Source organism: Eptatretus burgeri, chromosome 11 (genome assembly GCF_056783735.1).
Source record: "Eptatretus burgeri isolate ZD-2024b chromosome 11, Ebu_testis_v1, whole genome shotgun sequence".
NCBI lineage: Eukaryota > Metazoa > Chordata > Myxini > Myxiniformes > Myxinidae > Eptatretus > Eptatretus burgeri.
In genome coordinates, this window is record NC_140971.1 from 65,776,873 (window position 1) to 65,793,946 (window position 17,074).

At 45.6% G+C, this 17,074-nt stretch overlaps 1 protein-coding gene across 5 annotated transcripts in view; it reads right to left on the reverse strand.

Annotated features, from left to right (window-relative positions):
* The window catches only part of KHDRBS2 (KH RNA binding domain containing, signal transduction associated 2), a 162,118-nt gene that overhangs the window by 110,914 nt on the left and 34,130 nt on the right, over positions 1–17,074 (reverse strand). For all 5 annotated transcript variants that reach the window (XR_015049417.1, XR_015049416.1, XR_015049414.1 and 2 more), the window contains exon 2: positions 6,816–6,937. Coding sequence is in view for 1 of the 5 variants with exons in the window: in XM_085846723.1 (XP_085702849.1) it covers positions 6,816–6,937 (122 nt within the window). In the remaining 4 variants the exon portion in view is untranslated. The remainder of the gene's footprint in view (positions 1–6,815; positions 6,938–17,074) is intronic.

Below are 17,074 nucleotides of genomic sequence, written 5' to 3' on the forward strand. Positions count from 1 at the left end.
CCACAAAAGCAGTTATAAACTGGGGAAGGACCGGATGAATCAGGGACGTGAACATTACGTTCAAAAGCAGACAAGGTAATGTATTTAGAACTTTCCCAAGGTACAAGCATGAGGGCGTTATTAACTATGTGACACCACAGCATTTTAAAGGTGTACAAACATGTGAAAGCAGAGTGGAAGAAAATTATTCAGTTGGATTTGGAATTGCCTTGCTCCAGATGCTGCACCTTGTGCACATCATTAAAGATGTTATTTGTGACTCATCTAACATGTATGTTTTATTTTTGTATACAGTATGGAGGCTCATGGAGGCTCGAGAACACAGGATGGATCAGCAAATAACAGAAAAATAGCAGCAGAAAGAGAGGTTGGGGAGGGAGGGGATGGATACCCTAACAGCAGGGTTGAAGAATAAAATAGAAGCAGACTTGGAGAAATGCGGGATGTGGAGAAGAAAGATGGCTATGGGAGGACACAGGGGGGGAACAAGATTGAGCGGAAAACTCTCAATCACAGAAGTGGAAAGGAAATTGGATAATAATGATGGAAGTAATTGATGGGGTGAGGAATTTCATGCATTATAAACCGCATGTTTATCAAACTTAACCACAGAGGAAAGGTTAGTTCAATTATAATCATTTTAGTTCAAGTCTAACCATGGAAATGATGTGAAAAATAAGAAAATCATGATTATAATGAATAATTTTTTTATTATTGAAGGATGGCCATGATGTAGATGAAAGACCATTCATGATAATCTTCCACTTCTTTAATGTTGCAATTATTCGCACCTTTTTTGGGGGTCAGCCAAGGCAAACAGTTCTGGCCCAAGTCTATCTGCAACTGGCTGGCCAGGCCTGATGTTTGACTGGACTTGATTTGGGCAGATATTTGTAATTTCTTCAGGGTGATGGCTCCCATACTCTTGACGAAAGACACAGTGGGAACTTGAACATCCGCCAGCTCATGCCTCACTCTGCACCATCCTTCAGTACAATTTACCATGATGATGAGTGCAGGCCAGTACACCTGCCTCACGGCTCATGATGGTCATAAACGAATGAAAGGTCAGTTGGACCAATTCTCTGAAAGTTCAAACACCTGTCAAACTCTACCATAAACCAGAGGAAAGAAAATAATTGTTTGCTCCCATGATAAAACTGATGGAAGTGATTTTCGATGTCGGAGATTGCAGAACAATAGCAATCGACGGCGTTCGCAATCAGCAAGATGAAATGTTCGAATGGTCGAAACACGGCACCAACTCACCCCGTGGAGAAGCGAATACCTTGCGGGAATGCAGAAACACGGAGGTGAGAAGTGTTAGCGTTTCACGGACGAGGCAATTTCCAGGCCCTGTTTCGGAATATTAACGGAATGCTCACGGGGGTCAAAGCACGAAAGGTTTAGCAAAGAAATCTGGCAGCATCACTTGCTATCTGCCCAAGCATGAATCAAATGTCAATCTGGCCTCACTTTTTTGCTCCACCAGATGTACTTTGAATATAATCACAAGGGCAGACAGAATCTAAAAGCCAAAATAAGTTGGCAATTCAAATTCTGACAATTAGGAGTGCGTGGTGCTTCACTTTGCCTGTGCTCAGGAGGGAATTACACTCATCAAATGCAACAATATGGGTGTGTGCTTTCGCATACAATGCAAGGCATAACGTGTGGTATTTTGGTAAAAAAAAAAAAATTGTGTGTGTATTTTAATGTCGAATCAATGAGATCGTTCCAGAGTTGACTTGCTCTTCTACATTTCGCTCATTTCATTGATAATATCAAACATGAGCATGATGCGTATTAACCAGAAACGTCTATTGCATTATCCAAGAATGCGTTGCCGGATTATGATATCATCTTCTGTGCCAAAGAGAAGAAAAGTGAAAACGGAGTTGAAGAGTAAGTTGAAAAATATTGCACACCTTTTTTGTGCATATACTCGAGGCTCGTGGAAGAGTTGGAGCACAGAAATTATCAGGACACAACAGAACAAAAAAGAACAGTAGAAAAAGAAAGGGGCAGACATCAACAGCAGGGTTGAGGGCACAAAATAGAGGGAAACTTGGACAAATAAAGGATGCGGAGAAAAATGAGAGGTACAGGAGAATACATGGTGTGGACAAGATGGATACAGAAGGAAACTCTCAAGAAGAAAAAAATTGGAGATTTGGAAAGATGTGAGTTTTTTGGGGGGGAGGTGTTAATGGGGGTTTAAAATATCATGGTTTCGGATCAGGGATGATCTGAGATGGTGGTAAACAGTTGTCTTAAACACTTGGAGGGGTGGATGACATTGAAGAGAATATGGAAGTTAGTTCCACAGATGGGGGAAAAAAGAGAAACTAATGAGTGGAGGTGAGTAGTGATTCTGGATTTTAGGAGTTTCAACAGAGGGGGGTTGCCAGTAGACTGTGTGCACCCTGCAGAAATCTCAGGGTGGGGTGGGGGGGGACAAAGCATGGAAAGAGCAGCAGGCGAAAGGAGATAGTAGAAGACAGATAGACCTCCAACTTGTCTGCAATGGGAAAGTGATAGGGCCATACACTCAGCTTCATCGCAGGAGATTCCAATGATCTTTAAGGTATCGGTATCCATGGCGTCAAGGTGTGAGGTTGTCCTTGGATAAATAAAGATCATGGCTGATTGTGAGATGCAAGAGTTTGAATGACTGAACTTCTTCAAGAGGATTATTAAGAAAGTAGATAGGAGGGTTTTATGAGAGAGAGAGAGAGAGAGAGAGAGAGAGAGAGAGAGAGAGAGAGAGAGAGAGAGAGAGAGAGAGAGAGAGAGAGAGAGAGAGAGAGAGAGAGAGAGAGAGAGAGAGAGAGAGAGAGATAGATAGATAGATATATATATATATATATATATATATATATATATATATATATATATATATGTGTCAGGATTGAAAGGCAGATTCCAAGAGTTTCACCAGCTTGTGATTGTATCAAGGTCTGCAGAGAGGGAATTGAATGCTGCCTGCCGATGTAAAGGATTAGGGATTACACGGCAGAGGGTGGAGTCATCGGCAAATATATAAAGAGGATTTTCCAGAGAATCAGAGGGATCGTTGGTGAATATTAATAATAGGACAGGGGCCCAGAACACTGCCTTGGGGCATTCCAGCCTTGTCAGAGAGAGAGAGGAGATGAAAGTATTCCATTGAGAGCCACATGTTGGCTTTGAGAGGAGAGAAGGTCAGTAAGCAATGTGTGAAGTTGGTCTTGGATAACATAGGTAGAGAGCTTGGAGAGTAAGGCTGGATTCTGGACCGTATCAAAAGCTTGAGATATGTCTGGAGAGAAGGCTCTGATCTCATGTCTGACATCGAGGTCCTCCATCCATTGTTGGGTGAGTAGAAGTAGCGTGTCCAAGGTAGAGTGACCAGGTTTGAATCCGAATTGATGACATGAGACGAGGCTGTTAGAGAAAAGGAAAGATTTCATATCAACTGTGATGATGGATTCCATGACCTTGCTGGTGATTGAAAGTAAGCCAATTGATCTATCGTTAAGGGGATCGGTTTTGCACATTGCTCATGTAATGCGGTGATATTGGCTGACTTTCATGTAGATGCAATATGACATATGGTAAATGATAGGGTAAAAAAGTGCAGCAGTCGACTGTGGTGCCATTTGAAGTGAGAGAAGGGATGGAGGGGGAGCATACTGCAGAAACAGACTTGATAAGGCACCACCACATTTTAAAGGAGGGAGACAAGTTTGAAAGTTCAATCTTGATGTTGGACAGATGTTGTTTTCCGGCTCTCCTGAGAGTGGACACACACTTGTTGTGGGTTTTATGGAATGATCTGAGATTGCCTTTGGTCGGTTTGCCTTCCAGGAAGAGAAGACAAGTTGTTTCAGAGCAACTGCCTCACTACAGGATTCACTGTGCCATGGGTGGGAATAAGCGCAGGATATCTGAAGACAAGATGGGATGGATCTGTGTCAAAGAGTGAGTACCTTTCGGTGGAAGAATTCCCATGGTAGTAATATCACAGTTAAATATTAGGGCTGGTCGATATAGGAGACCAGTCCTGAAGTGAGATGGCTGCTTGTAGTCCCTGCCAATCTGCTTGAGTAAACTTCCAGACTCAATGGTGTTGAGGCAGCTCTCTGAGAATAGTGAGACAGATGTTGACCCTTACAAGCACATAATCAGATGGACCAATTGGAGCAGAGGAGACATTTGTGGGGAAGTTTGTCATCACCAAATCCAGAAGGGAGGATTTGCCATTTGGAGAAATCCAGGTGTGAAAGTTCACAGATTGAGTCAGTCCATGGGGTCACAGAAGTCCTTTGCTGAAGTGCCATGGCTGGTGAAAGAGGTATCAACACCCAGCTAAGTTGCATGGTGATAATTTAAATCACCACATATGAGGAAGAGACATTTGGGATGATTGGTTAAAGGTTAGACCACGTTGTCTGAGATAGAGATGTAGATCGGGTCATCACTGTTTGGAGACGGTACAACATACACATAAACAGGAGCCATGGCCAAAGTTAATCCTGGAGGTTTGGAGGTGAAAGGTCAATACAAGGACAGTGAGAAGTTGAGTTATTCATATTTTGTGTAATTCCACCAGCGGGGCAGGGTTCAGTAATTTCAAATCAGAGGGGACAAGGGAGAGACACTAAGGAGTCATGGACATCCTGAAGGATGTCATGGACAGTCATGGACATCCCATTTATCAGCAGCTGCCTGGATTTACAGATCTGTCAGGTTAGAGTAGAGGCCTCGGATGTTTGAGGTATATAGAGTTGGGGGCAGGGAGGAGGTGTTGGGAGGGTGCAGGACAGTTGGGAGGATGGGAGGGTATTGCACGAGGAGGGAAGCTGAGAGGGGTGGGACAAAAGGGAAGTTTTGAGGAGGTGGGGTTAGGTGGAAGCTTTGAGGGGATGGGGTGAGGGGGAAAGTTTTGAAGGGATGGAGTGCAGGGGGAAGCTTTGAGTTGGTGTGGTGAGGGGGATGCCAAAAGAGGAGATATGATGTGGAGGGACGCTGAAGAGGGGGACACATATAGGTGGTGAGGTTGGAAGCATGCAGGCTTGTAGGTGATGGGGGAGGGTACTGACATGTAACGGTTTGAAACACCGTTAAAGGACATGAAGGGGAATTGATTGTCATGAGCAGGCAACATCTGTAAACTGGACTTTTCAAGATTCTCAATCTGGACCTACGGAGACAAAGGTCATGGGATTGGTGGAAATAACCTTTGTTGAAGGCAGGAGGAAGGGGTCATATTCATTCTTTAAGCAGCATCTTGTAAGAACCTTTGCAATGATTGTCTAACGATATTCAAACAAGTTTTGCACGTTTTTAATGATCAAAATTAATACACTTAATGATGCAGATCCTATATATATATACATATATATATATATATATATATATATATATATATATATATATATATATATATATATATATAATTTTGTTTGTTTGTTTGTTTTTCACTCAGAGTTTAGGAGAACACATCAATGGTCCAGACTCTTTCGTAACTTCACCTTATACAAATGAATGAATTCACCATGGACATTGGACGAATGAATGAGTCACTTTCCAACACAAGTCCTTGAAAATAGTTTATTCTCTTTGAAAATATTGTCAAATTTAGAGGAGATTTGCTTGTTACAAACTTGTCACAGGGTCCACATCATTTGAAGACCATGTGCTTTATGTAGACTGCACATCCCTAACCGTTCGTCGACAAATGATAAAATCTATCATGGAATGTGGGCAGCTTAAGAAAAAGCGGTAGAACAGTTTCTGCTAAAGTGCTCCGATCGATAACAACATGGCCATGTCAATGTTAATCGCAAACAGCAAGGACAAGCAATCTTGAATTGGAGGCCTTACCAACCAGGCCACAATGTAAGCCAGGTCGATATAGGTGAAGTCTTAAGCAAGGTACTGGATGCATAGCTCGCTTTGCCATTGTATGCCTTTGAACTCCACAAAGCCATTGTATAATCACTACGCATGGCAGAGAGCATGGGAGGTGGTGGGGGGAGGGAGGGAGGGAGGGAGAGAGAGAGAGGGGGGAGGGGGGGGGAGAGAGAGAGGTGGGGGTGGGAGAGAGAGAGAGGTGGGGGGTGGGAGAGAGAGAGAGGTGGGGGTGGGAGAGAGAGGAGGGGGTGGGAGAGAGAGAGGAGGGGGTGGGAGAGAGAGAGGTGGGGGTGGGAGAGAGAGATAGAGAGATAGAGAGAGGTGGGGGTGGGAGAGAGAGAGAGAGAGAGGAGGGGGTGGGAGAGAGAGAGGTGGGGTGGGAGAGAGAGGTGGGGGGGGGGGAGAGAGAGAGGAGGGGGTGGGAGAGAGAGAGAGAGGTGGGGGTGGGAGAGAGAGAGGTGGGGGTGGGAGAGAGAGAGGTGGGGGTGGGAGAGAGAGAGGTGGGGGTGGGAGAGAGAGAGGAGGGGGTGGGGGAGAGAGAGGTGGGGGTGGGGGAGAGAGAGAGAGAGAGGTTGGGGTGGGAGAGAGGTTGGGGTGGGAGAGAGGTAGAGAGGTAGAGAGGTAGAGAGGTAGAGAGAGAGGTAGAGAGAGAGGTAGAGAGAGAGGTAGAGAGAGAGGTAGAGAGAGAGGTAGAGAGAGAGGTAGAGAGAGGTAGAGAGAGGTAGAGAGAGGTAGAGGTAGAGAGAGGTAGAGGTAGAGAGAGGTAGAGGTAGAGAGAGGTAGAGAGAGGGAGAGAGAGAGAGAGAGAGAGAGAGAGAGAGAGAGAGAGAGAGAGAGAGAGAGAGAGAGAGAGAGAGAGAGAGAGAGAGAGAGAGAGAGAGAGAGAGAGAGAGAGATAAAATGTTTTTCATCTTTACCTTCGGGTGTTGCTTGATAGGGATGAGCACCTTTTCAGTAAGCTTGATGTTCCGATTGCTCACGATATCCCGGTATGTCTCCACCTCCTTCTTTCCCTCACCCTCCTTCACCCACTGTATTTCTGTTCCAAGCACATAAGGGGCCACTTAATGATATCACAACTGCTGACCCCCTTACCCAGCCCCTCATTAAAGGTTCACCCACTTCTACTTTCATGTGTATGCATTTTGTGTACCATCCCCACCTGCACTAACAGGTTCAAGTCTTAGTTATTGTCATTCTTAATGTCTCACTGTTTTATAGTGGATGTACCAATTCCAAACAGGTTGTCTCTTGTCATGGATAAAGTTGGCAGGGCCGGTGCAAGCGTATTAGGCAACGTCGGCAAACATTTAGCTTTGCCCTGTTCCCCCCCCCCCTTTGCTCAACCACAATTAACTTTCAAAAATAAATATTGTCAATCAGTATGAATAAAATTTCTGCATTTATAATTACAGATTTATTTTACATAAGGGTTGCCCAGCGATGGCCACAAAAGGGACCACAGAAGGGTTCTTTGTACCACAGAAATAAATTAGGAGAAAAGGCAGAGAAAAGGGACTTTACCTGATCCTAACACAACACCTGTGTAAGGTGAGTGCTTGGTTTGCTCGGGGGAAGCTAAAGATGGTGGCGTTCATGGAGCTAAAGATGTTACAGTGGCATCCTATGTTACCAGCAGTTTTCAAATGGAGTTTACAGTTCTTACTTCAATGCACGATCGTGGGGAAAACTTCTAGTGTTGTCGGCAGAGCCGGATTTAAGTTTAACAGCCCCCAGGACATTAGAGTAGTCAAGCCCCCACCCCACCAAACTTGAAATGTAGTGGAAAGAGAAAAAAAGAAAAAAGAAAGAGCTGAATTACATTACTGTGTATTGATCTATAACCATTTCACCAAAAAACTTTTTAAAACAAGATAAATTAAAAGTAAAAATATTTTATAAATTATATATCAGTAGAGCTTAATAAAGTGATATATCAAATTGATAAAGTGATTTTGAGGCAACATTAACACAAATTTATCAAAAACTGGATGGGGAAAGTCAAATTGCCAGCCTTACATAGCAGATGTGATTTTATATACCACTTCCCTGGCTCTGATACCTTTGAGCCAACAAGGGAATAAATAACACAGAAGACCCTTGTTGGCTCTGATACCTTTGAGCCAACAAGGGAATAAATAACACAGAAGACCCTTGAAAACGCGGGGGATGCGTTCCCGCGAAACGCTGTGTTATCCGAAAACGTGTTATGGGAGCAATATTTAACATGAAAAAATCTGCGTTACGTTCCAAACGGGGAAGATTTCAACCTTGCATAAACACCTCAAAAAAGCAGTAAACAATGTGTAAATAAAACATAATAAATAAAATTCTTACATATTGCTTGTGGCAAACTTATTCAGGTGTGGCAGGCAGTCCAGTTGAGGTTGAAGGCTCAGAAGATGAAATGGAGGCCGATTCGCTTGGGATTGTTTTTTTGTTGTTGAAGAAAATCATAATGGAGACATGAGTGGCTGCCTTCATTTTCTGTTTGTCAAAATTCGTTGACCTCCTTGTAACATATCAGGACACTCTCCATCTCCCTCTGCACCTTGGAACTTCTCTTGCAGTCGGGAGCATGTTCATCAAAGATGGCCATGGCTTCATGGACCAATTTGAAACATTTAGCCATGTGTAACCTGGCTTGGTGTGTAACCTCCATCTGCAATCACTGATTTGAAGACTTCTGGTAATTGTTTGGCAGCAGCCTGATCTGCAGCAGCAACTTCCCCAGTCAACTTGAGATTGTGGAATGCATGGCGACTCTTGAAGCACTCAAACCACCAGTGACTGGCATTAAAAGGCAATGGATCATTGGTGTCTCTGGTTAGATCATCATGCAAACTCCTCGCCTTCTCTTGAATGACCATTCCAGACAAGGGCATGTTCTGTTGGTTCTGGTGCTCTATCCACGTGGTCAGCATCTTCTCCATTTTCTCAATAGCATTAGGCCGAGATCTTACAGTTATGGCAACAATGACATTTGTTGGTGTATGAGTGCTCTTCCAGGTTTTATCACGATTGTCATGAATGGTTCTCACTGTGGAATCAATGTCCCATCTCTCTTTCAATATAAATTCTGTGCTCACCTCTAACAAACAGATCTAAAACTTTTTATTTCACCTCCAATGAATGAGACTTTCTTGACTTCTTCTTCGCTTGATCATTATCTCCAATGCCACTTGTTACATGCTTTTCAGCCATAGTTTCAGCTGCTGTGAGTGAACGACTCACTCAGAATGATGGAGCATGAACGACTCGCTCAGGATGATGTCGCGTGATGGTTGTTGTTGTTGTTGTTGTTGAATTAAATCTTCGCTGGAGCGAAAACACATTATCAGAACACACGATATACGAGGGTTACCCGTACGAGCTTTATAAATCAATAAATCTATCCTATGTTTTTCATGGGCCCCCTGGAGTTTAGGCCCTGGACAAATGTCCCATTGGTCCTTCCCTAAATCTGGCCCTGATTGCTGGAAGTGGGGGGGGGGGGGAGGGAATTCACCTCTGAGTTGCAGAACTGTCCATTAATAGTTTGTAGTAAAGGAAAAGCACAGAGACAGTCTGCTTGTTTACTTACGTAATTTCATGAACAAGTTTTTCATTCGTTTTTTACCGCTCCAAAGTTTTGCCGTTCGAGGCGACCGCCTAGTTTTCTTCGTGGTTGCAGCGGTCATGAAAATAAGGATCTTGTTCTGGCCACTCCAACATTGCTCTTCTAGTACATCATACTTACTTCATGATAAACCCTCATAAGTCTTCATCCTCTACCTTAGGTAATTAATGAGCCATGACTACTATAATAAATTTGCTGAAGCAAGACACCATTGGTTATCAAAAGACTTCAGCAGTGCATTGGTGTTTGTGACGGTAGAGAGACCCAACATGTTATGACTGTATTAGAAGGTTGTTATGGCCCACCCTATTGGGGAAGGACGGGGCAGGGGAGTTCAATAAAATGACTGTTTTTACAGCCATTTTTCCGTGCTGTGCAGTGGTTTGGCTTTTTTTGTGAGGCAATGTTTTATGGCCGGATGCCCTTCCTGACGCCAACCCTGGTCGCCTCTTACGACACACAGGGATATGGTACACCTATTCTGACCGGGGCAGACACCGGGACCAGTACACTGGCACTCATTTCGCCGACCTCGGAAGGATGACAGGCTGAGTCAACCCCCTGGTGTTAATTCAGCAGCCAACGGAGCTTGAACTCAGGACACTGGGATCCCAAGCCGCCACCCTAACCACTAAGCCAACACCAGGCTTGGGCAGGGGAGTTTAATGAAATATTAATTCTTTATGTAGGATTTTTAAAGATTTTTGCTCGGAAGGACAAGGAGACATGCAGGCTAACACGGCAATATAAACTGATTGACAAGGCACAATAAACAGGCAAACAAAACAAAGAAATGAAACATGCAAAGACATCAGAAAGTGAACATGATGTCCAGAATGGAAGGTTCATTCCTTCCCACATAATCTTCCATGCAATTCCCTTTTTATTCCCTTTAAACAATTTTGCTGCTTCTCATGCACAACGTTTTTTAAACAAGGTGTTCACTCAAACAAATCCTTATTTTTGCTGTGAAATTACAACATTGCACCAAACTAGTCCAGAGAGGCTCTAAAAGAGGCAAAATAAATAATTTCAACATAACTCATCACCTAACCCACAAGGAATGCTGTTTTCACGTCACAGACAGGTCAGTGGCCTCTGTTTATTCGTGCTTCTCCTCGAGTCTAGCTACCGATGTGCAGCCCTTCGACCCTCCCCAGCTACTCCAGGATGCACGCAATCTTCCAGTCACCCCTCTTCATTAAACTTTCCCAAAAAGCTACTTCCATCTTTTAGTTACAGTCTGTGAAAGGCCGAGGGCCCCGAGTTCAAATCCCGCTCAGCTGTTGAATTAATACCAGGTGGGGTTAACTCGGTCGGGAAAATGAGTGCCATCATCCGAGGTCATCCTTCTTCCGAGGTCGGGAAAATGAGTGCCAGCTTGCTGGTATCCTGTGTCGGAGTGGCGACCCATCCAGGATTGTGCCCAATAGCCAAGGAGACTGCTTAGGCAGCACCAACACTCTGCAGAGAGTATGGTCCCAATGGATGGATGGATGGATGTGAAAAGCACAGAACCACCCACTGCAAACAGGCAGTGTGTTATCTGTTACACTGCCACAGACAGTATCAGCCAACCTTATTTTGCAATGCAAGCACACCCCTTGGGAAGGAAATTAATCCATGTACACATTTCTGGCTTACTGGTTCTCCCTCATTTGAGAGAGCCTGTTTAAAGAAAAAGGTAAAAAATAAAACATTGTAGCAAAGCTGCAGAAATGCACCTCAGCCCACAGCCAAAGTATACAGTCCAACAAAGCTTGTGAAACTAGTGCGTGCCTGTACTTCAACCAGAAGGGTGAAGCACATGGTCAGTCAAACACACATGCATCCTAATCCAAAGAGCTAGAATGCATGTTTATACAATAACCTGGGGAACACTCTTCAGACTGAGTGGATTCCCCTCAAGATTTGAGCCGACAACCTTAGGTCATCACCTAAACTCCAAATAGTACATCTTCACTGGAATTGTGACCATGAACCCTTGTGTCACACTAGCTTTTGCTGAATCTGACCAATAGGGGATACCTGCCACACATCCACCCTATTTAGGCATCAATTACAATGTTTGTTTGTTTTTTGATATGTATATATGTATATAATTTCACTGGGCGTAGTGGCGTGCGCCTGTAATTCGGCTACTCGGAGGCTTGGGTTGGAGGATCGATTGAGGATGGGAGCTCTTCGCTGGGCCACGCTATGAGAGGGTGTAGGGCAGCCCGGAATCATAGCGAAACCCAATCCTTATCCCTGTGTCGTAAGAGGCGACCAGGGTTGCGTCAGGAATGGCATCCGGCGTAAAACCTGTGCCAAATCAGAATGCGGATCATAACGTATGATCCACTGTGGCGACCCCTAACGGGAGCAGCCGAAAGAAGAAGAAGATATATATATATATATATATATATATATATATATATATATATATATATATATATATATATATATATATATATATATATATATATATATATATATATATATATATATATATATATATATATACCGGGCGTAGTGGCGTGCGCCTGTAATCCGGCTACTCGGAGGCTTGGGTTGGAGGATCGCTTGAGGACGGGGGCTCTGCACTGGGCAGGGTGCAGAGCAGCCTGGAATCATGGCGAAACCCAAATCCTGATCCCTGTGTCGTAAGAGGCGACCAGGGTTGCGTCAGGAAGGGCATCCGGCGTAAAACCTGTGCCAAGTCAGTATGCGGATCATAACGGATGATCCGCTGTGGCGACCCCTAACGGGAGCAGCCGAAAGATGAACAACAACAACATATACATATATATATATATATATATATATATATATATATATATATATATATATATATATATATATATATGAGGATCACTCCAAAAATAATGTCCCACAATTTATTTCCAACACTATATTCATTCTACAGCATTGTTACTTGTTCAGTGTATAGGTACATCCTTCCCACCACATAATATTTCCATCCATATTTCCATGCATGTGGCTTTGCTGTAGCAGTTATCAAACATGGCTGCCTGCATGGATGTCTGTCAGAAGCAAAGTTTATTGAATTATTGGTTTGTGAGAATGAGACTATTGGAAGCATTTATAAGTGACTACAGAAGGCATATGGGGATGATGCTGCAAACCACAGCACAGTTGGCTGTTGGACCAAACGGATAACATCCTCAGGAGATGAACATGCCGATATGTGTGACTGCCCTTGCAGTGGCAGGCCACCGTCAGCACAGATGGATGTCAATGTCGAAAAGGTGAACAACATCATTATGGCAGACAGATGCATAACTGCAAGAGAACTCAACAATGACAGGCACACAAAAGGAGCAGCACAAAACCATTTGTTTGTAACTGCTTGCGTGGTTTGATGACAGCATTTTCTTGCACACATCACGAAGAGAGACGGAGTTTGGTTGCACCACTTTGAATCAGAGATGAAAAGACAGTCGATGGAGTGGCATCATGCAATTCTCCATGGAAAAAGAAGTTCAAGGCTGCACCCTCTGTCGGTAAGGTCATGGGAACTGTTTTCTGGGACACGAAGGGGATTATCCTGGTGGACATCATGCCAAAAGGAACAACCATCAATTCAGAGATGTACATGAACATGTTTCAGAAACTTCTTGCACGTCTGTGCCGTGTTCGACCACACAGGCCCTTGCATGAAATTTTGCTGCACCACGATATTGCTCAACCCCACACAAAACTGATAACCATGGAAGTGATTGCTAAGCTTGAGTGTACTGTGGTGCCCCATCCTCCAAGCAGTCCCAATCTGGTGCCATCAGACTATATTATTTTTGTTAAGCTGAAGAATGGCATTCGTGGGATAAAATTTCTCGTTGGTGACTCCTTTGTGAAGGCTGTAAAACAGTGGCTTAAGGACACAGGACAGAAATTTTACCGTGAAGGCATACACAAGTTCTAACTCCGAGATGGTGCAAGGCGGTTGAGTGTGACGGTGATTATGGAGAGAAATAGGGTTATGTTCCTCAATAATGTACCGAAACACTCTACAAGTAACAATGCTATAGAATAAATATTGTGTCATAAAATAAATTATGGGTCATTACTTTTGGAATGACCCTCGTACATACCCAAACACACAGATCTACACAAATCAAAGTGCTCCATCCTAACTTCCAAAGGAACATTGGAGAGATTTTCAATGACCTCTTCCATAAAGAATGGAGTCTTATCACCATCCTCAATAACATGAAGACTGCCTTCCAGGCATGAAGCATATTGTTACGGCTGTGGAAATTTGCAATACACCAGAAAGGTCCTCAGGTGAGATATATCGATAAGTTCATGTGTAGTTAGTCCAAACCCGTTGTTTAGAGGGAATATGTGTGATTCATCCGGGCTGCGAGGCTTTGAGTTAGCCATTTTTCTTTCTCTATCGTTATTTTGGACCAATAATCCCCCAACAACTCAAACACCACCACCTTCGCCTCTTTACCTCCACAGCTCCATCCCGCAAACATCGCTTCACCGCCATTCTCAAACGACACCCGCCAACAACCAAACCACCACAGCAAACCCCCCACCACCTTCGCCTTTCTCCTTCCACAACCATCCACCACACCACCTGTCAACACCAAACGTCATGCTGCTCAGGGCCCGTTCGGTGATTCTTGCGGAACGCGTCGAGCCGCGAGTACAAATGGATGCCTTCACGGGAGAGGAAATCGGATCAGGGGAGGTTCACGCCCCCTTTTCCTCCGTCCAATGGGCGAGCATCGGGCGGTGTGGCCCCGCCCCCAAGCGCGATGCATGTAGACTCCTTTTAGGAGGGAAATCGGATCAGGAGAGGCTCACGCCCCTTTTTGCCCAACCAATGGCTAAACGTCGGGTGGCGTGGCCCCGCCTCCAAGCGCGTTTTGATCTGGGAATTAGCATACATGCTCCTCCCACGGTCTATAAAGACGTGAGCACAAGGCGACTTGTGTGTGCTGTGTTGGGCTGGGCTGGTCGAGTGAAGATGGAGGTCATTGTTGAGGTTGTCGTTGCGGGGGCTGGTCGAGTAAAAACGAAGGTCGTCGTTGAGGTTGTCATTGCTGGGTCGAGGGACGAGTCGTGAAGTGAAGCAGGGACGCGGAAGAGGGCACAGGAGCGAGAGTTCACCGGAGTCGGTGCGGTCCCAAGGCCCCGCTAGCGGGACGGAGCGTTTGCCATTCCTCTCTCTCCACCCCGAGCATCAACAATTCCCCCCATCCACGCTGAGATAGTGCCGGTAACCCCGTCCGTTCCCCACCCCAATCGTGGTGTCGACCGACCAACACGTGCCTGCACAACGCACGCCTCAAGGAGCTCACCAACCACACCAGGGGCACGGAGTCAGGCACGTTACACTGACATTGCGGCAAGCCCGCCATCGTGCCACGAGGGCGCGGGTAAGACCCTTCGGTCTCATGGACCTGGCCGCTCACCCAGGTCCCACGTACATTTGGTCCATGGACCTGTCTGCCCCCTTGCCTATGAGGGTGGCTTTTATTTGTTTTTTGTGTAAATGTGTGTGTGGCGCCAGTCTTTTAAGTAAACCTGAATAAGTGCTTGTACATTGCTTTATTCGGTGGTTACTCTTTTGCTTGCTTTTACTGTATGACTGTGAATACGTGCTTGCCTTGTGTGTGTGTGAAATAAAAGTGCTTGTTAAATTGTGACCCGTTTCGTTGCGTCCTTTCTTTTGTTTGAAAGTGCCATCTTGCATCACGGAAGGGATTGGTAGTGGGTTTAGACACCCAGCAAGTAATCTGAACAGTCGAGGTCGGCGATAACTCCCCTCGGTTATCCCCTTAGCACGGAACGAGCCGCTTAAGCGGTTTATGTCCGGAGCCGACCTACGGCGTGGTACAACTCCTCGGTATGCTCCCCATGCAGGTACTTTGGTATATCGACATTCGTCGATTCACCCTATTTCGCGCGGGTAGAATGTGGACTGGGTTGTGGTGAGGTTAAACCCCCACCCGTGACTGGCTCCCTGGTGGTAGTTCCAAGAGGGTCACGACTGAATTGTCCGTTCCGGTGGGTGACGCGTCGCGATTTGAGTTACGTGGCCAATCGCACGCCGGGCAGGCGGAATTCGTAACAATATATACCCCTAAGCTGCGAGGCAAACAATCAATGGCACTATACATCATAGCTTTTCATTACTCAAGTTGGTATACAAACGTCCCTCCCTCATATTAAATCTCCCAACCTTGTGTTCTTTCCCTCTGGAGGAATCGCACTCAAGGAAAAAGTAAAAATACATGTGTAGCAATTTTTGGTCTCTCACTCTTCTTCGAGATACGCCCCAGACGAGACACACTTCTAGTCTTGGGGGATTTCAATGCATCGACTGGAACTGATAGGGATGGTTATGAGGTGTGTGTTGGTCCCCATGGGTCAGGAACTATGAACCAGAATAGCACTAAGTTCCTCGACTTTGCAAGAAGTCATGGACTTAGGGTGGCTGGTTCATGGTTTCAGCACCCGCATGCTCATCGCTGGACTTGGTATTCCAACGCTGGCGGTGTGGCAAAGGAGATTGACCATGTCCTCATTGACGGTCGTTGGAGGATGATCCAGAACTGCAGGGTCCACCGGAGTGCTCAGTTCCTCAATACTGACCACAGGCTTGTTGTAGCAACTCTAAAGCTGCACCTTAAATCCTGGAGAATGGTACCATCCCAGCCTAGGCTGGATGTTGCCAAGCTCAGGGATGAGAGAGTAGCTGAGGAGTTTGCGAACAGGCTGAGTGGACACTTGGGGGGTCTGGGTGCTTTGGGGGGTCCTGAAGAGTTGTGGAGCGCCTTCAAGACCACCGTCCTTGATGTTGCCGGAGGATGCCTTGGAGCTCACCACAGGGCAAAGAAGAATTTTGTCTCTCAAGGGACACTGGATACCATTGACCAGAGTCGCAGGGCCAGGCTGAATGGCAGAGCTGAGCTGTTCAGGGAGCTGAGGCGTAAAACTGTACGTGCACTGAGGGTGGACAAGGAGGCATATGTGCGAGGAATCTGTGAGGGGGTAGAGCATCACCTGTGGACAGGTGATTCTCGTCCTGCTTACAGGGGAATTCGCGCATTACGTTCATCCAAGCCCATCCCTCGGAGCACTGCAGTTCGAGCAGAGAGTGGTAGGCTCTTGACAGAGGAGTCTGAAGTGAAGGCCCGCTGGGCCGGTTACTTTGAGCGGTTGTACGAGGCTGATCCCCCAGCTGTCGAGTTGGACATCAAGGGTGTTACAATCCCTGTTGCTGACCCTCGAATCAACTGTGGTCCACCTTAGCTTGTGGAAACACGGGCTGCGGTAAACCAGTTGAAACGGGGCAAAGCTCCAGGGATCTGTGGCATCCATGCCAAACTTCTCAAGGCTGGTGGAAATGCTGCACTCGTGTCGTTGCATGCAGTTTTGTGCTCTGCCTGGAACACAGGCATCATCCCAACTGACTGGAAGAGGGGCCTTATTGTCCCTCTCTGGAAAGGGAAGGGTGATCGCCAAGACTGCAACAACTAACGAGGGGTGACGCTGCTCTCAGTGCCGGGCAAGGTCTTTGCTCGGATAATTCTTGAT